The sequence below is a fragment of the Rhinichthys klamathensis genome, unplaced genomic scaffold, assembly GCF_029890125.1.
Source record: "Rhinichthys klamathensis goyatoka isolate OS25496 unplaced genomic scaffold, OSU_Roscu_1.1 h1tg000436l_1, whole genome shotgun sequence".
NCBI classification, from domain to species: Eukaryota; Metazoa; Chordata; class Actinopteri; order Cypriniformes; family Leuciscidae; genus Rhinichthys; species Rhinichthys klamathensis.
Genome location: NW_026606932.1, coordinates 1,453,558 through 1,474,877, shown reverse-complemented (window position 1 = coordinate 1,474,877; position 21,320 = coordinate 1,453,558). Strand labels below are relative to the sequence as shown.

General features: G+C 36.0%; 1 protein-coding gene across 1 annotated transcript in view; it reads left to right on the top strand.

Annotated features, from left to right (window-relative positions):
• The window catches only part of LOC130071256 (SH3 and multiple ankyrin repeat domains protein 3-like), a 136,965-nt gene that overhangs the window by 86,251 nt on the left and 29,394 nt on the right, over nucleotides 1-21,320 (top strand). The window contains 2 exon segments of the mRNA XM_056235951.1: nucleotides 3,149-3,243; nucleotides 3,245-3,263. Coding sequence (XP_056091926.1) covers nucleotides 3,149-3,243; nucleotides 3,245-3,263 — 114 coding nt within the window.

The window sequence follows — 21,320 nt, the reverse complement described above, 5'->3', positions numbered from 1 at the left end:
GTGATTCGTTATGTAAGACACGTGCGGGCCAAAAAAAAAGGCTGTACAGACATGCTGTCCTTGTAGTCATTGTGGTTTAAAGAGGATTTAAATAAATAATTTGTAATTCCCGCTATTTCTTTTGTTTTTACCTAAAATATATATATTAGTGTTATTAGCATATTATATTATATTAGCATATATTAGTGCTGTCAAACGATTAAAATATTTAATCGCGATTAATCGCATTAATGTCATAGTTAACTGGCGATTAATCGCAATTAACGCACATTTTTATCTATTCTAAATGTCTCTTGATTTTTTTTGGTCCTATTATATTTTCTCATTTTAATGCTCTTATCAAAATGGAAAAGAGGATCGGCTTGCTTTGTGCAAATGTTTTTTTATTGAAAACAACATTGGCATATTCTGTGTTCAATTTCACACTAACATTCTCACTTGGAGCAAATAATCTCTCACACAATGTAACACTGTCCATCAATAAAAGGGTGAAAGAAATACTGACGAGGTCCTGATATTGACGAGGGGGGCGGAGAATTCGTATCAGCTGTGTGTGTGTGTGCTTGGCCATCAAGTGGTATTTCAGACTGGACGTGCAGCGATGATGATAGCTCAGTTCACAACGACAAAACACACAGATCACTTTGGTCTTGTCAATGGGACCATTTTTGGCAACTTTTAAAAAGTAAACTCAAAACGTAACGTTAACCTACTATTTTGGCCGGCGCGCAAGCCCAAACAAGTGTGTGCGGCGTCGTTCCTGTTGTTTTGTTTCCGGTCTAGCTAGATCCGCTTGCGCTTTGGTCGACGAAGCAACAAACGTCCTCGCAAGCCATTGAAATGAATGGGTTTCATCGCGCAGCGCCGCGCATGCCGCGTCCTGTTGCAAAAGCATGTGAAAAAAACTACAAAGTTTGCTAGGCCAAAAAGACCGTTAATCGCGCGATAAAAAAATTGACGCCGTTAAAATGGGTTTGCGTTAACGCCGTTAATAACGCGTTTAACTGACAGCCCTAATATATATATATATTATTTTTAGGGAACAAAAATCGTATTGCTCAACCCTGGGCCTTTGTTATGATTGGCTAGCTTTTTAAATTTTGTAACAGTACTATCGAGTATTATTGATATGTAAATGTACATAGTCAAATGTTAATGTATTTCTGACATTATAATGGTTTTGAATTCAGCTTTACATTTCATTTGTGCATATGTGAAGGTTTTGGCTTCTTCCCCAAATTTACTGTTCTGTGTTACTTGAGTCAGTTGCTTCCACCCACATTCAGCAATTTTTTCTGTGAGCCCTCATAATTTCAAATGTCCTCTTTTCATGCAGTATGACCAATTTTTCCATCTAATATCCATTAAAATCCGGTTTTCCATTTAATGTCCCCTCTACGCAATACATATAGTCCACAAACAGTCATTACACTGGATTTCTCTGGACTCAGATATCGAAACATTAAAATGAAGAAGCCATCACTGATGAGCTTGCATCTCTTCTCCTGAATTTATTACATGACGAGCCCCATTTACACAAGTGTTTAATTGTGGCATATGCAGCAGAGGCATCCATTTGTATGTGTCTGGAAGCTGGAGGCGTTTGTGTGTGCGTGTGTGCGTAACCTCAGTCAGTAGCACTAAGGTGATAATATTCTAATGGTTGTGCTTCCGGCTTGATCAACACCAAAAACCACTCACAGGATTCCAAATCTCCTGATTAACAATGCAGTATAATTGGTTGTATTTAGAAGATTAGGTTTTGAGTCTTGAGAAAAGTGTGTGTGTGTGTGTGTGTGTGTGTGTGTGTGTGTGTGTGTGTGTGTGTGTGTGTGTGTGTGTGTGTGTGTGTGTGTGTGTGTGTGTGTGTGTGTGTGTGCGTGCGTGCGTGCGTGCTGTGCGTGCGTGCGTGCGTGCGTGCGTGCGTGCGTGCGTGCGTGCGTGCGTGCGTGTGTGTGTGTGAGGAGGGCTGTGTCAATTGATGGTTTATACAGATCAATTGACTTTTCAATAAGTCCCACCTTGAAAATGTCACTGGCCAATCGTTCCTTGGCAACTGTTGCCATCCACCATTTGTGGCATATGGAAATAGGCGTTTTCCTATTGAGGATCTATGTCTGTATATAGTTTTAAACATAATTGTATTGAAAAGGTCCAATAATATGGTTAACATTTATTCTCTTTAAGGTGAACAACATTATATTTTTCAATAAAATGTTATGCCATGTAAGTTAAATATATATTACTGTGTATATATATAAACAAAATATATATATAGTTTCACTTATACAGGTTTCACTTATATGCCATCTCCAGTTAAATACCTTCTTCAGCATGAATGAAACCCTCTGTGTGTATAGTACACCAGCACACACTTACATTGTTGCTTATTGAATTGTGGAATTAATGGAGTACCACAAAATTGCCCACCTGCCCTTTTTGCACACCTTGCTCTTTTGATAAACACACCCTCGAACAAAAAATGCTTTTAAACTGCAGTATCCTAGCAACTACAATGCTGAAGGACTTGATGCATGTGTTGTATATGTTTTTAGTGTGTGTGGTGTGGTCACCACATGTAATGCATTGTGTTACTTCAGCTTGTGTACAAACTCACAGGATGAGTCGGTTCCTGTTGAACACAGTGTTCTGCTCTTACTCATTTTCCACTGGTCATTCAACTCATGTCACAAAGTATTTCATTTATCTGTTCTCCCTCTTCAAGCTCATTCCGAAAAGGAAAAAGATCTTTGAATGCGTGCTGAGATCACATTCATACCTGACACACCACACATCTAAATGGAATGTGCCATTAGACTTCTATTGATTTTTATATAATGCATCTTAATTATAACTTTACCTAAATTGAAACTTTTTGCATTTTCAGAATAAAAAAGTGTTTGCCTTTAAATATCATTGATTTAATATTTTATCCAGGTATTACTGTATGATCCAGGATGTTAGCTAACTTCTTTGGGGATCTATGTCTAATCAACAATCAAATGATTTGTGTTCATGAGATGGCAATTAATGTGTGTCCTCTCTCTCTCTCTCTCTCTCTCTCTCTCTCCTCATCGCTCTCTCAGTCTCTCTCTCGCTCCTCTCTCTCTCTCGCTCTCTCTCCTCTCTCTCTCTCTCTCTCTCTCAGTGTTAAGTATAGGAGAAGGGGGTTTCTGGGAGGGCACTGTAAAAGGAAGAACTGGTTGGTTTCCTGCGGACTGTGTGGAGGAGGTACAGATGAGGACAGTTTGATCCTCGACTTGGTAAGAAGTGATGCACAAATACACATTTGCATACAAGTAGGGCTGGACAGTATTTTAAATGTTTATTATATATTATCAAATTAACTGACACTACCATTTTTATTGATTCTTTCTGTGAATAATTTCTTTGAACTGTCCCATTTCATCGAATCAGTTTAAAATACTACTTCACGCTCAATAATGTTCCCTATGTGCCATTGCTTCAAATTTGCTTTGAAATTGAAATTTTTACTATATTTTTATTGTACAGTAGTCAACATTTGAAGTGGATCAAAAAAGTTTCATCAAATTGTCCTAGGACAAGACGGGTATTGTTCAAAATTCATGTATAACTTGGATGAAAGGTTTTGATCCACTTCAAAATGTTGACTACTTTATTTTACTGCATCTCATTGTAGTTGCGCCAAAAATGTTAAATCTACTTGGCTAAATGTCAAAATTATGGCTCAATCACCCTTTTCAAATTTGTGCAGATGCTTTTTGCAGATATTCGGCAGACGCTTTTATTAAAAATGCTTACAGGCCATGGCATTCAAGCTATAATTTTTTTCTATTTATACATTTTCTAAAATATTTCAAAAGGAAAAAAATTAATAAGATATTTTTTACATTGTCCGCACTTTACACACAGTACAAACTCTAGAATGTCTAAATGCCCACAGCTGTTGTCCTCACGTAAATGATTTTCAACACTGCAGTATGTCTGTTGATGAGAAATCATTATCAAATGTGTTGAGATCCACACACATACACCTCTCTCCCTGTGCTTCTCTCTCTCTCTCTCTCTCTCTCTCTCTCTCTCTCATCATCTCTCTCTCTCTCTCTCTCTCTCTCTCTCTCCCTCTCCCTCTCCCTCTCCCTCTCCCTCTCCATCTCCCTCTCTCTCTCTCTCTCTCTCTCTCTCTCTCTCTCTCTCTCTCTCTCTCTCTCTCTCTCTCTCTCTCTCTCTCTCTCTCTCTCTCTCATAAATGCTGGTTTTGGAGATGTTTGTCATTTTTAGGGCTGTGCATTGAGATCAGGCAGGCAGGCCGGTGTCTGTACTAAACATCACATTTAAATGCATTGTGAGAGTGCGAGAAAGAGAGATGAAAAATTCCCACACCTTTTCCGAAGACAAGCGTGGCACGTTTCCAATAATTCAAACACGCACACATACAGAAACAGGTTAAAGGGGAGCTCAGAGTGATGTATTGCCTGCATCCTTTGAGGGCTTTCTAGAAATGAAAGACCTAATGATGCCAGGAAACCACCGGAAAGCCCCTGAAGATGCACCAGGGTGTTTTCCCATCAGCTGGAATTTGTTTTATAGAAGAATCCTTTAGTTTTTACCATGAGTTGATTTCTGCTCTGATATGCTGAAAGTGAGTGTGCTTAGGATTACCATTTAAAACCCACAGATATATAACCATGGACCTATTGTTTTGGTGAATGTTAGCTTGCCAGCCTGCCAGATATGGAAAAGAAAAGTGGAAATCTCGAGACGTCAGCCATCTTTAAACGGATTTGTAAAATGTTGCTGGCTGTAATATGTGTGCTGGGTTTAGAAGCTTGGTGTTGCATGCTAAGGGTTGATGTACAGGGTATGAGGATCCCAATTCAATTGAGTGGCTTTAAGTGTCAATGTTATGTTTGCTGGTGACACAATATATTACGACTTGTGCATATATATTTGTGTGCATACCCTACCATTCAAAAGGTTTTTGTTTTTTAAGAATGTAATACATTTATTCAGCAAGGATGCATTAAATTGATGAAAAGTGACAGTAAAGACATTTATAATGTTCTTTTGATTTGAAACATATATCACTTTCCTTGAAAATATTAAGCAAGACAACTCTTTTTAATATTGATAATAAGAAGAATTTGTTCTTATGTATCAAATCAGCATATTGTAATGATTTCTGAAGGATCATGTGAAACTGAAGACTGGAGAAGTGATGCTGAAAATTCAGCTTTGTCACAGAGATACACGGCATTTTACTATATTAAAATAAAAACAGTTACTTTAAATTGTAATTATATTTAACAATATTACAGTTTTACCGGATGTTTTTATTTTTGATCAAATAAATGCAACCTTTGTAAGTATAAAAGATTTCTTTCAAAAACTTACCAGTTTTCAAATTGACCTGCCCCAAACGGTAGTGAACATGCAAAAGGCTTTGTTAAGTAGTTGAATTTCTATGTGAGAATTATTATGCGAGTCTTAACGCTAATAGTTTATCTCCTCTCATTTCCTTTAGTTTCATTATAAAAGAACGTTGACTCTCCTGAGAACAAAGAATGTTACAACCAGTAAGATCCCTCGAGACCACACTTAATTTGTAATTGGTCTCATTCTTCCCATTAGAGTAAAATGAACAGTTTATCTCCTTTTTGCTTCAGATCGCATGTGTATTCACACTCACACACACATTTACAAACACAGTGCTACCATTACATTTTCCAATTTATAACATCCCTCTAATGGAGGAAGCACTGTTTGTTTTTGCCTTCTTCATCTACTTTTATGGGCATCTGTGTGCACATAATTTTGAAGTATATGCGGACATGGTGTATTTCAGAGAGCACAGGTCATATGTACATATATTAGACCCAATGGGTGATTTTTAGAAAAATTTAAACAGTAAAACAATTACGAACTAAATTAAATAGCAGAAATGTAAAAGGTAAATACAAAATATCAAACCATTGGGCTAACAAATTTTATAATTTAGCCTCAATAAAAATGTGACATTTAAAAAAAATACAAAAATACCCTTACCTTGAGAACATTTTCATTATAATAGTTGACTTGTCTGAATGCCAATGTGGTTTTATTTTGTAAAATTTTTAGCCAACTGAGTGTCCCTGAGTAAAAATGACGGATCTTCAAATCGCATACTTCCTGTGTGTCCTGTGCCAGATTAGCAACTTCCATTGAGATGAAATTAGCATGCTAACAGCTAGCTTTCTGCAGCTGTAACAATGCTCCTTGAGTAGGAGTAGAGCATGGCACTAGCAACACCATAGTCATGGGCAATGTGTTCGATAGGGAAAGCATGAATTGATCAAATGTAATGTGCACCTTGGATGCAATGTAAGTCACATTGAAAAAAGTTTGCTTAAATGTAAATACCGGTATGGGAGCCTTTATTCTGGTTTCAGCACCAGATGTGGCGGACAGCTCCCTGATTTAGTGGACAGCTCCAGCATGTCAAGAAAACACCCAGAAACTGTAGACTAGTCCAGAACTGCAGCACTTTGCTGTATGACAGATGCACTGTGAAATGTGTGTGTGTGTGTGTGTGTCTACATCGCCACACTCTAATCTCTAGTATCTCCGCTCTAAAGCTGGTAACACTATACGGTCTGAAATAGGATTGCATAATGCTGCAAATGAGAGGGAGAGAAAGTGTGTGTTGCTGTGTCATTGTCCAGACACTCGTCACAGGCTATCGGTCAATTGAACAATGTGTGAAGACAGACCTGTCATCTGTCCATCTCTATCAAGACCCGGAAGAGGGAAAATGAGCATGCGTGTGTGTGTCTTTTGTGTTAGCGTTTATCCAGCAATAACAGATGAAAGCTCTTTGACAGTAGAGGCAATATGTTTCGCCTCACTGAAGCGATGAAGACAACCCTGTGTACAATTAACTTACCCAAACAAACCCTTTATGTGGTGTGTGTGTGTGTGTGTGTGTGTGTGTGTGTGTGTGTGTGTGTGTGTGTGTGTGTGTGTGTGTGTGTGTGTGTGTGTGTGTGTGTGTGTGTGCTTTAACATCGATTACTGAAGCGATTTCAGTCATGCATGTCAAATTCTGAAGCCTGAACTAATGTTCATTCAGATTTCTCTCTGAGCTCACTGCTGTGTCTCGACTCGAGTGACATCAATCTCATTCTCTTGAGCTCTCTCCCCCTCTCTCGCTTTCTTCTTTTCATCCCTCATTCTCTGTAGTTGACCTCTGTACTTAGATTGGTTGTGCTGTAAGAAGGCAATCAAATTAGTTAGAAGTGTAGGCATTTATTTATCATTTATGATTTTACCTCACTCTTTATGTAACATTCAGTAGAGTATAAGCTCCCAGTGAAATGAATGTCAATTAAATTTCGATGTCCCTTCCTCTCCTATAGGAGTAGCAAGTGACAATATTATTCATGACTGTTATAGAAAGGAAACAATTTTGGCTATTGAAAAGGGGGGAGGGGCTGTTTATTATGTATCGCTCCTCAGTGTTATTTTAGTATTAATTATATAATATAATTATTACTATTTTTGTATTAATATTTTGACTTATAAAACTTTTTTATTTAAAAATTGATTTTTAATCTGATTTTTCAAAAAAATTCAAAAAAAAATTCAAAACAAAAAAAAACTTATATATTACCATTTAAGGTTTAATTTAATTTATTTTAGTTTTAGTTTTTTTCCAGTTAGAAATTTTAATTTACTTTACTTTGAACTTTTTTAAGTTACATTTCAAATGTATTTTTTTAAAATAATAATCATCATATCTACAAAAAATGTTTTTAATATTTTTAGCTGTAATTAACAATAACCCTAGCCCAACTTCCTTTTTCTGTAGAAAATGTCAAAAAATACATGTGCTCATCATGTCATTTCATCTTGATCTTTAACTTTGAATAAAATAGAATATAATATTTATGAAATGCAGGTTTGAATTTGTTTTAACCTTTATTTAATACAGTACATTAGAATACAAAAGAATATTTAAGTGTAGATTTATTCAGTCTTTATTTCACTAGGCATTAATTTGAACAATTATTTAAATAAACTTTAATTTAATGTGTAAAACTAAATACATTAGAACTGAATAGAATTTTTTTTTTTCAAATGATCACTTGTTTTAATATTTATTAAACTTATTAACCTAGGAACATATTCTTATTTGAAAGACTTCTAACTCTGCTTAGCTTTAACTCTGCACAACTCTACACCAGAAGTTATTCCTGTCCTGCGGTTCTGATATGGTCCGGAATGCCTGCACCCTACTTAGTATGCTGTTCAGCTAGTGTAGATTGCATTTATACACACTCACCAACACACTGGAATTTCCATCAGTGGTGCTGCAGTGTGCAGCGGGATCTGGGGGGCATGTCTGGAATCAGTAAATACCTACAGACCCACACAGACCAGCATACCTCTCTCTCTCTCTCTCTCTCTCCCCACCCCTGCCTCAGTCGATGACTCATCCTTCTGAATCACCCAAATAGTTTTGTTGCTATTTTTAGTCTCATTTATGGGTTTTGGGTGCAGAAACTCCCTCATTTTTTTTTCTTCTTTCTCTTGTTTGATGTTGTTTTATACTCACAAGATCCCTCTGTCTGTCTCTCTTTCTCTCTCTTACATAAACTTTTGCGTCATTCCCAGAAATAGAAGTGGTGTTTTCTAAGCATCACTTCACTATTAGCCTACTATTGATCATAGTTTAGGTTAGTTATTTGAAATTCATAACTTTACATCATGCTGTCTAATCAGCATCTTGAAATGCCACACCTGTGAGGTGGATGGATTTATCTCGGCAAAGGAGAAGTGCTCACTAACACAGATTTAGACAGATTTGTGAACAATATTTGAGAGAAATAGGCCTTTTTTTTACATAGAAATGGTCTTAGATCTTTGAGTTCAGCTCATGAAAAATGGGGGCAAAAACAAAAGTGTTGCGTTTATAATTTTGTTCAGTGTAGTTGATCTTGTTAGTGTGGTAACTAACATTTTAAGTAACTAAGGGGGCTTTCACACTGGGCACGTCTGAGCGATATTGTTCCTGGTGCCCCCGCAGCGTTTTTCTGGTTTCAGACTCAACTTGATTCTATCGAACCCTGGTGTACTTGCGTTCATCTTACGTCATCACAAGCGTGCACACCGCATGATACAATTCAGAACGCGGACAATAATTTGAGTTTTTTAATTAATTTGGTGCTATCATGCGCAGCTGAGGAAACAACATTTTGCTGCTTTCTTCTGCTTGCTAATGGAATCTTTAGAGGATAAGATCAACGCTATCATCTCTTACATGTGTAATTCGAACTAAATTCATCGTCATCAGCTACAACGCATGTGCAGGTTACTTTTCTTCCTGAACAAGTGCGCACCCGAGTCACGTGAATCGCGCCACAGTTTATGTTCAATCAAACTCAGACCACCTCAAGCTGGTGTGTTGAATGGATGAACGGAGTCTCGTGTTTGAAGTTTGAGGCGGGCAAAACTATAGAGTTATGGACTGTGGCTTTGCGGCAAAAACTTCACTTAGAAAACAAGACTCTAAACGGAACAGAAAAGAAACTAAGTAAAAGAAAGAAAAGTAAATGAGGCTAGTAGTTAGATGGCTTGAATGAAACTGTTCAGTCGTAACCCATTTTCATCTCCCAAATCTGTGTAATGCTTTGTTCGTTTTTAAACTCAAACGTTTGTCCAGCCCTTTGGAGGATTTCTGACCAATTAGACCTTGTCTTCAGCTCGGGGTCTGACTATTTCTCCTCCTCTCACATGAATTACGTTATCTGAATTGTGTGAGCTAAGCATAATAGTCACATATAGGTTGTAGATATTAAATAAAATTATGCTGTTGAACAATGTTTGATTATAAGTCCGTCTATAATTGCTTTCGAATGATCTTATGCACTTTTCATCATGTGTGAAGACAGTCTCTTTGGTTTTTAAGAGATTTCAATCCTGTGTTTAAGAGATCAGGTCAAACATAGTTCTTTGAAAAGACGGTCTGTTTTGGATCTCTGTCTTGGGAGAGTCAAGTGCCATCTCCAAACCAATCCATCTTTTTTAAAACTGCCTAACGTTGACATTTTAAGTGTTCGTTCTCTACTTGGGATGATCGTTCATGGTCTTAAAATACTTAGCTGGGGAGTTTCTAGACTGAATGTTATTTCAAATGATCCTGAGTTTTGATTTGGAATTTCTATGGAATTCTGCTTCTTGATCAGTTTGAAGGAGCTACTCTGGTCTGATTCGCTCTCAGTTCTTACATCATCTTGAAAATTTAGATATTGATACCAGAGGATCATTTATGTAGCCATCTACATGAGGACATGACCAGATTTCCGAATTAAATGTTTATGTATGTTTCTTGTTGTTACGATCCTCGGCATCTGTGTTCTTGTGTAGGTTGTTTTTTTCTGTATGGGTGTGCAGGGATTGGTTGCCCACGGAGGAACCTGATTGGCGGACCCACTGATGCGCCGCTTTAAAAGGGCGACGCTGTTTGAAGACGGCGAGCTCATTCAGATCCCAAAACCTTCCTTTCTTTGTGTAATGGCTTCATACTTTTGTTTGTGATGATTTAATCAGACTCTTTCTTGTGTTTTAGGAGCGTAGGGGTGTCCTGCCATTTATTTTACTTTGTTTGTGATTTGTTTATTTATAGGGAGGTAGGTAAGTTTTCTTTGTAATTGTGTTTCTCCCCGATTAGGTTATTTATACAGTACATGTTTATTATTTGGGCCTTGGGGCACCCTGAAGCCAAGGCTCGTTTATTTAATTACTTTTCATTCCATCTTAATAAATTAAATTTTTTGTGGATCTCATGTTTTATGTATTTGGTGATCTGTCGGCTGGGGCTGGATTCCCTTTTAACAACTAGAAAGCTCACGTCAAGCCCTTCTCTTTAGAACGGGTCATAACATAGTTCATAGGTCTAGTGTTCAGTATGTGACTGTTGAGGGTTGTAGGCTTCTGGTGTGTGCTGCAGTGTCAGAGGTATCGATTAGCATGTATGTTGCTTATCTCAGCTTCTTACACATTAGCTCTGTTCCAAATCCAGTTGAGGTCCATTGCTGTCTACTGCATACATAGGCAGCTGTCTTCTAGGGGAGTATCTTAACTTAAATAGAACCTGAAGCGTCTGATTCGGAATGCTCTGCACATCAATCTCTTTGATTTACCAGTTTTTAAAAAGGTTTTAAAAAGTTTTGGTAGTTAATAAAATATTATAAATAATAAGTGTATTTAGACTACGCTTATTAATAAGTGTAATAAGTGTAATTACCAGTCACAGTTATTTTTGAGTTAATTCTTTGTTATTGAAAAGATGTTTTAAAGTGTATTCTTTTCTCTTTCAGTGAGGCTAAAAACAGTCCAGGGGGTTAAATTGTCTCTCGTATCATTGTCTCAGTGAAAATATGTCAGACCCAGTTGGAGCTGTCAAAAGGAATGTCAGTCACATGGTGAGAAGTGTTTGACTCTGTGACTAAAGGGAAGTCAAGAGAAGGGAGGGGAAAGGAGGCAATTTCTCTCGTCCAAAAGCGAGTGAGCTACCTACGGAGGCAGCATGCTTAGACATTAGTGATATGTGTTATCCCGATGTTCTGAAAAGTAGGAAAACTAACAATACTAGATATCTCGCTTTAGACAAACTCTAATGCAGCGTCGAATGTGTGCTTTTGCAGGAAAGGCAATCCCAGAATGCATATGAATGACTAACAGTCGAAAATCTGTAGGCAGGGAAAGCCCTAATAAATACACATCAATTTGTCAAAAATAAAAAGCATAAAAAAGTGTCATTAGAAATTCATTATTTTGTCCAAAATGTGAGTGTGCGATATACATACCGTTTAATAGTTTGGGGGTTGTATTTTTTAAGCTTCTTATGCTCAACAAAGCTAAATTTATTTGTTCAAATAGGATATAGCATAAACTGTAATATTGTGAAATATTATATTTACAATTTAAAAATAACTGTTGTCTATTATAATTTCTTTACAAATGTTATATATTCCTTTAATGGCAACGCTGAATTTTCAGCATCATTACTCAGGTCTTCAGTGTCACATGATCCTTCAGAAATTATGTGCTGATTTGCTGTTCAAGAAACATTTCTTCTTATCAATGTTGAAACCAGTTTTTATGGTGAGAGCATTTTTTTATGATTCTTTGTTGAATAGAAACATAAACTGTATTCATTTTAAATATAAATCTTTTGTAACAGTATAAATGTTTTACTGTCGCTTTTGATTGATTTAATGCATGCTTTAGGAAAAATAAATCTTACTGACCCCAAACTATTAAAGGGTCATGGGTTTGATTCACAGGGAACACGCATCCTAATAAAACGTATACCTTAATGTACTTTAAGTCAATTTAGATAAAACCCTCTGCCAAATGAATAAATGTGCATTTAGAAAGCGAGAGAGAATGAAAGAGTGAGAGATATAAGCAAGTAAGAGGGAAGTTAGTGAGATAACAGCAGGAATGTATTCCATTAAATTAGCCTTCTTGTTATTCATTTCTTTTCTGCCGGTTAAATGTGATTTTACCGAACGTACTGTTACTGTTTTGCATACCACCCAGAGATAGTTACCAAGGGAAACACGGGATAGTGTGAATATGCATTTATATGTTTAACCTCGCTTCATCCTGTAGAAAAAAGTTTTATAACAGAGCCAACTATATTTCAACATTTTCTGGGGGGAAATGCATGACTGTTAAAAACTAACCGTGTTTGAGTTTTATATATATATATATATATATATATATATTGGTTGCTTAGTGCTTTGAGTGATTTCTAAGGCATCGTAAGGTAGTTTGTAGGGTGTTCTTCATGGTTGCAGAGTCAAAAGAGCTCTAGATATGGCTTAAGCCCAAGAGTTTTCTGGGATTTTTCCATCCGTCCAGTTACTTCTCATTAAGGGTGCAAGATGTGTTGTGCATTGAATAAGTTGTTGAATAAGTTTAGGGGTTTGTACAAATCCCTGTGAGCAATAAAAATAGCGATGCTCATCACTAATGAGTTTGTGTCTGTATGCCTGTGTTATAAAATCACAATCTGAAGTGAACAGTATGAGTTATATCACATGATCAGATGTGTTGAAGGGTAGGCAGGTTTGGCTCTGTGTGACTGTTGAGCAGGCGAAGGTGAGAGCGTGGAATCAAATGAAGCCCTGTAATCTGCTCTAATGCATTTTCGGGAGGTTAGAATCCATTCCCAGGGCTCTTGGTGCCGCTGTTGGGGATTGTGTATTTTTGTGTTGCCATGCCTCCAGAGTTACCATGACAATTGATGAGATAGCAGTCCTGGTTTTTGGCAGGGTTACACTTCTAAAAACGTGCAAACATACACACAACCCAAAACCATATGTAAATAGAGTGTTGAGGACAGACTTTTAAAGTCAACATGAAACAGCATTACAGGATTTAATTTCCATAATTTAATATTATTAGTAGTAGTAGTAGTAGTAGAAGTAGTAAATAATATGCAATATGCAATAATAAAAGGCAATAATATGAATACGTTTAGTTAATAATAATAATTATAATAAAGTTGAATTTAGTAGTAGTAGTATCAACACTAGTAATAATAATAAGAAGAAGAAGAAGGTTTTTTTTTATTAATCTGATTGTGACGTTTTGGAAATGTGCTATATAAATTTTAAAAAGTATTACGACTACTACTAGTGATTGTAGTAGTGTAAAGTTTGTAAAGTGTCCTTGAGTTTTGGAAAGGTGCTATATAGACATAAAATGTTGTTGCTGTTTATTGTTTTTGTTAACAATAATAATAATAATAAGTTTATTTTATATAGCGCCTTTCACAAAACCAAGGTCGCTTTACATCTTTTTTTTTAAAGGCAATGAAACAACTGCAAACAACCAAAACAATACAACAAAGACAAGTTATCTGTATGAAGCTATGAGTTTGTTGAGGAGAAATGATCATTAAACAAAAAAGTATTGAGATGTGCTCAAAAGAATGGAAGAGAAGCACAGAAGAGAAGAGAAGAGAAGAGAAGAGAAGAGAAGAGAAGAGAAGAGAAGAGAAGAGAAGAGAAGGAGTGTACGCGGATGTAGGGGGGAGCAAGGTTGTATTATTGTTATTGTTATTATTGATTATTATTAATGCTTCTTATGTATTAATCTGATTGTTTGTAAAGTATCCTTGAGTTTTGAAAAGCTTCTATATAAATAAATAAAATGTTAGTAGTAATACTATTGTTGTTGTTGTTAATAATAATGATAATACTACATTGAAAATAATTTAGGGCTGCACTTGGCTCCTGAGGTGGTGAAATGTAAAATGTGCCTATGAAATAGTATGGTGCAGATATGACATCACTTTGTAGGCCAAAACGCATAAGCGAGTTAGCATTTTAGCACTTCCCGTTCCATCATTCCGATGTCAATGGGTTTTTTGAATGGGGTTTTGGTTAAATGGCTGAAATAAGGTCTGTGGTGAACACAAGCTCAAGACACTTTCATGTTTTATTCTACGACATAAAATACATCATTATTATCCGACTCGTGATTTTTTTAAGCTGTTACGTGTCTTGAAAGGCTAAATGGCACCGTAGAGGCTGTCGAGGAGATTAAACGTCATCACGCCGAACAGATAAACTCAGTCCACTTTTACATCCTCATTATGCAGAATTGTGCTCTTATAAACTATTCTATCTCAAATGTTCTTGGAAAATGTTTTTAGATAAAAACTGAAAGAGTTGTCGGAAGCTAGTGATGGTGACGTTGAATTTGTGGGGCCGTGGTGTAGTTTGTTTATAGCCTACCTTTAGCTTTTTACTTCTGGCGACTGCATTTAGAGTTTTAAAAGTTAAAACTTTTTTAAAAAAATTTAAAAGTTGTGTTCATCTGTGATAATTGTCTTGATGGACAAAACATGCAAGTGTCATAAACTTTTGTTGATCATAGAGCTTGTAATCCAAAAGCGTATGGTAAAATCCTATTGGGTTTTTGTCGAGGGAGCCAGTGTGAGGCTAACTGCCGGTTGGCCTAGAAAGTGATGTCATTCCTGCACCACTCTATTCTTAAGTTAAAGACCAATTTATTTTTTTCTTCATACAAATAATATAACTTATTTTAATGTTTATATATTATTGTACAGCACAGTGGTCAACTACTGTTGTTTATTTGTTCTATATACTGTATATATTGACTGATTGATTGGTTGAATGAATCATGTTATTCTCTCCTCAAATGACCTTGGATACATCAGCAGAAAAGTCATTTCAGAGGCAGACTGTTTTAAACCCCATAAGTGTAGATAAAAAAAAAAACAGATTTTTTTTTTCACTCAGAAAGGCACTTAATCTTAGAACTGTCCCTATGAATGTACTTTACATTTCTTTACACATAAAAGCTTTTGCTGGAGTGCTACTTACTGCTCATGTACTCTGTTGTATGTTTTAGCAAAATAAAAGATTATTTCCCTCTGAGTCTCCCAGATTCATCTCTCTCAGGTATCACCATTCATAATCCTCATCTTATGACATATGAAAAATGAGAGAGACAGTCAAACGCAGCGAACCCTTTCTCTCATCTCGTCGCAGAGAAGTGGGTCGGCTCCGTGCAGGGCAGCCAGAGGCCATGGAGAGACAGAGAGATGTCTAGGAAAGGGAAAAAAGCGTGAGAGATTTAAAAAGAGAGCTGAGGATTGAGGTAGAGAGTGTAAGCGTGAGGTAATGTCGAAATCACATCAACAGATATTCTATTTCTGATCAAGCGTGGAAAGAGACCTGCCGCCCCATTGATCTGACCTATTTGCTGCACCGTATGAGTGACAGAGAAAAAGTGTGTTAGTAGAGATATGTATAGTTTTATCCAGCACCACTGGAAAAAATCAAAGTCTCCTAATTTAATATATGAAATGAATTGCTTGGTCTACATGGATTGTTCTGTTCTGCTGTTTTGAATGGCTTTATAAACCTTGTGAGTCTCTCTGATGTGTGTTTGGGTTGAGGAACCCATTGGCAAAAAAAGAAGCTCTGAAAGCAAACTCATAGCGTATCAGTAAGCTGTGGCGATGGGAACAGGACAGACACACGCAGAATAAATCACACATGTCTGTTCAGAGTGGCAGAGAAAGATCGCAGTGAAAGATAGAGAGAGTTGAGGGTTGGATGTATCGGTGTGTTGAGGGTTGGATGTATCTGTGTGTTGAACTTGGATGCTGTTGTCTGGCCTCTGGCCCTTCAGCACCAGAAGAACGTCAGAGGTACGACTACACCACAAAAATGACAACAGCACAACTTTTATTTATTCTGCATGTGTCGGCTGATAACCATGTTTACTTGGTCAATTAACAATATACACTTAAAGGGATAGTTCACCCAAAAGTGAAAATTCTGTCATCATTTACTCTCGATCAAGTCGTTCCAAACCTATATGAATTCCTTTCTTCTGCTGAACACAAAATAAGTCATTTTGAAGAATGTCGGTAACCAAACAGTTGATGGGCCCCATTGACTTCCATAGGGGAAAAATACTATTCAAGTCAATGGGACAATTAATTATATATTATATATTTTATTTTGTAGTTGTTGTTTTTTTTTAGCTGAAAATAGATATACATTTATCTATAGAACTTAAAATTTGATTTACCTATAAAGACAATTACAAAGCAATAAGGTCGTTTTGATAAGGAGGAAAAAAGTCTATGATTACTCTTTAAGATGGCATGGTGCCTCTTTTACATAGCTGATGTAAAACAGAGAAATTCTCTCAGCGCCTTATATGTTGGAGATCTATTCTGCCGTTTGTTTTTATTAGAAAAAAAATCTGCATTTTAGACTTTTGCTGGCTTTAAGTGTGTTTTCAGTTCAGCATCTGTTTGAGTTCTGGCCATCCACATCCCATCTGTGGCCTACGTCGCTTCCCATAATCCCTTGCTGGCGCTGAGGCCCTGCCATGCATGGTGCTGTTCGTTTAAAGCAGGAGCACATTTTACTAAAGCATTTAGCTCATTAAACTGTTGATCCAGAGGGTGCGTGTGATTGGTTGAGGGGTTTTGACAAGCTTCAATCGTTTGATAATGTCTTCAAATTGCCTTGATGAAGCTTTGAGGCATTTGTATACCTTCACTCCACTGATCAAGAACCACTTTATGCTTCCAAAATACTTGATTTACCATTGAATTCATTGTCTGCTGACTGATTATTTCTCCCAAGAAAGCTTGATTCTCCTGTATGGATGTGTATAATTTTCTGTGGTGTACCTCATACAAGAGTGTTTTTCAGGTTACTCTTAATTTTTCTGGCAGCCTTTTTATCTCACTACGAGTTCAGTGAAGCAGTGCTGGTGTATGTGTGTGCGGGATTGTGTTTATTTGGCCACTATATTGGAATAAATGGTCTAGTTGTTCGTTTAGCCATCTGGAATGGATGTGACTCAGCTGTGCTCCACGACCTTTGAATCCTATTTCCGGATCCTGCCTGTATTGGCTATCACATGACGTGAATGACTGTATCAACATACGCCATTCTCCAACAGATAATATATTGATTCATATACAGTGTAAGTTTATGTTTTTGACAGTATCTGTCATTTGACAGATGATTATTGCATATTGCCCTCAAATCTCTCTCTCTCTCTCTCTCTCTCTCTCTCTCCATCTTTCTCTCCCTCTCCCTCTTTCCTGTGAGAATGATAAATGATTGCATTATTCTTACTCTGGACACAGATGGCGAGGACCCTTGTAATCAACTGCATATACAAATGCACTCACACACACATGCACGTCCATATGTTGATTTTATTTTAGCACAGACCTTGAATACAGAGTTGCATTATGGGTAAATCAGATCAAAGTTTTTTTTTGTGTTTTTATGGGTTAGGGGTAGGTTTAGGGGTAGGTTCAGGGTTAGTACTTAGTTATTACCCAGTAATTGTAATTACTATAATAAGTACATAGTATGTACATGGGTAACAGGACTGTAAAAGGAAGCGTTACCTAACTTATTATCATCAGCCATTTTATTTATCTATAGGCACCGTCGGTCCTGGATTGCTGCTGTCCTTCAGAGTTTAGCTCCAACCCTGATTAAAAAAAACATTGCCTTGAAAAACATTGAAACAAGACATTGATTAGCTTGTTTAGGTGTGTTTTATCATGGTTGACTAAACTCTGCAGGACAGCGATGTTGCCCATCACTGATCTATAAAGTTTCAGTTATACAAAAAAATGTTGTATAATTTATTACAATTTGTATTTATTGTTTATTTATGCTATACTCTATAATTTTTTATTTCATTAAGTCAAGTTATGTGTAATATATATATTGTTTTATTATATAGATGTATATTTATGAATATAGTAATGTATAATGTATGTAATAAATATTCATAAATAAGTCATTTTTAAGTTATTTGATTTTGTATTATATGTTATAATTAAAATGATAATCGTGAAGCTTTAGAAGCTCTTAGATTATCCAGAACCTTTGCAATGGAACAGAGGTCAAATATTGTTTAAAAACATTTGAAAATGTAACTGTTTAGTGACTCAGGGCGTCATTCACTACCCTCCTTCTCATTCATTTTTTAACCCTCTGGGGTCCAAGGTATTTTTGGGGTCCTTGAGATGTTTTGACATACTCAGACATTTGTGCTTTTTTCAGTTGCTTATAAACAAATTACTGGCAAAGGTGTAATTACACTCTATTTAGCACAAACAGGGCTACCATAATATGTTATCAACATGTATGTACATGTTTGTATTTTTGAGAGAATATTGTTTATGCGTGGTTATTGAAAAAACTAAAACTTAAAGTTTCTGAAATAAGGCCACAAAACACATACTAAATATGTGTCCACAAGACTTTTGACTAATGGATGTTGTCGCCTAGAGTTTTTTCTTCAAAATGATCTGAAAATCATCCTGCCTTATCATTCACATAAAACAATAGATTGGTTTAAATGTAAAAATGACACTTTTTGTTTGGAAAGGCAATATGCGCAGGGGTGTGACCTGCTGTGATTCACACCTGAGAAGACAATGGGCCCGCATAATGTGCGCAAAATGGGGCTGCATACTAATGACCCTTTCATTCAGGTGTGTCACTGAGCCACAAGAATGCAATGACAATATATATATATATATATATATATATATATATATATATATATATATATATATATATATATGTGTGTGTGTGTGTGTGTGTGTATATATATATATATATATGCCTATATAATACAAAATTGGTTCACAGTTCCAATTATTTATTTATTTTTCAAATTGTGCTTGCAAATTGTATAATATCAAATGTAAACATTTCTAGTAATTGTGCAGTTAATTCTCATACTGTTTTTACAGAAAGTTTGGGAATATATCCCAAATGTGTCACTAATAAAACACAATACAAATAATTTAAAGAGGAGGCTTATATTGAGCTTTTAAGATTTACCTAAGATTTATTTATATGTAGCCTACATATATTTTTGCTATTATAATAAAAAGGTTACAATTACAACAACAATTAAAATTTTAACTATATTTCAAATGTAATCTTTCTTTGTATATACTAAAGTATACATTTTATCATACATATTTCACAGTTGCGGATTAATTAGTTTGAATATAGCCTACAATCGAACAAACACTATAATAATATCTTAGCAAACAAGCTTATTTGATGTGGCAGTATTTTACAGTAAAAACGACATCTTGTCTTTCATATGTAACATATCGTTTTTATGATTAGGACATATAAATGTTAATTTGCAGTTTAATACGTTGCTTATACAAAAATATTTTATTTCAACATATTTCAGTCGATTTTTACTCATCTCAGTATTGGAATATAGTTAGGTAAAAGCTGTTCATTCATGCACACACAAAAAGGCGATTCATATTCAAACAGTCTTTTTGTTTACAGACACTATTCCATATCGCGATTAGCACAAAGCACTTGAAAATAAAGAATGTACCTATTCCTCAGCTGGATCCGTTGCTCCTCCAAATGAAACTACCTGCACTTCTAAGGCAATTTTTTCCATATTATTAAGATAGTATTATTCCTCACAGCGTCGTAAATATGAGTCTCTTTCGGTGGGTTATCCAGCTGATGTGGGCGTGGATCGCCTCAGAGCATTTGTGTTTGAATAGAGCGCGCGCTCCGTGGTCGTGGTCAAATTAACACTAATGACCTGAGACGAGAACGACTATCATCTCTCTCTTTTCGTACAGATTACATAAAATGAGAAAATTTGTTTTTTATATAAATTACTTCATTTAAAAGAAGATAATTCAGGCTTCATGCCTGTGTGCCTGTATACCTGTTTGACTGAGTATTTGCAGAGTTACAGTTCATTTTTCGGACGCGTTTCAGAATGGACTTCACTGACAGAGAAAACGCAGAACGCGCATCATGTTTATTTTTCTTTATTAGGCGAAAAGCACAACACTTTGTTTTTATTGTGAGGTTCCACAAAAAAAATACAAACTTAACAGGATCGAATGGTGTACAACACTTATATGTAAGAACAAAATCAACAGAGTAATTTGAGTCTCTTTTGCACTGATAAGGAAAAAAGTGAGCTGGTATCGCCGGCGAGACCGCCGACCCCAGAGGGTTAAAGTTAGACATCAACCTTTTTAGTATTCCTCAATCAATTCATTATAAACAATATAAGAAGAAAATAAAAAATAATCCAATTTTAAAAAAATGGCTGTTTTCCCATTCATTTTTTGTAAAAAAAAAAAAAAAAAAAAAAAAAAAAAAATGTATAGGGTCGCTAACGACCTGAAGGTGTGTAACAGTACAACTATATTTTTTCTGCACAACAATAATTGAATCTTTGATGACTGCATGCAATTCACCTTTATTCCACAAAGGTGGCAATGTCTGATACACAATGATGAAGTGACGTTTCACTCATAGTTACTGCAGGCAGAAAACAAAAGAATAGGAAGTATCATCAGCAAAACTGATATAGAAAATGATAGTTTTGAGAATATGTTTGATGTCGCGAATATGAGCCAGCTGCTGAATGTAATAATGAGCTCTGAGGAGGACAGTGATGATGATATAAAACATTCTCAAACTGAACCCTTCCAAGCTCTAAAAGGTAACAAAATATGCTTTTATTTTATTCTTACTTTAATATCAGGAGAGTTTGAGTTTATCATAGATCCGGGTAGCTAAAAACCCGAATATGTAATAATGATTGGCAAAACATTCATGCATTTAAGGGTTAATATGAGTGGTAACAATGCTAGGATGTACCTGGTGGTTTCTAGGGTGTTCTAGGTGGTTTCGTACTGGTCCAAGTCAAACGAGCCCATTCTCAAGTGATAAAAACTGTGCAGCACGCTA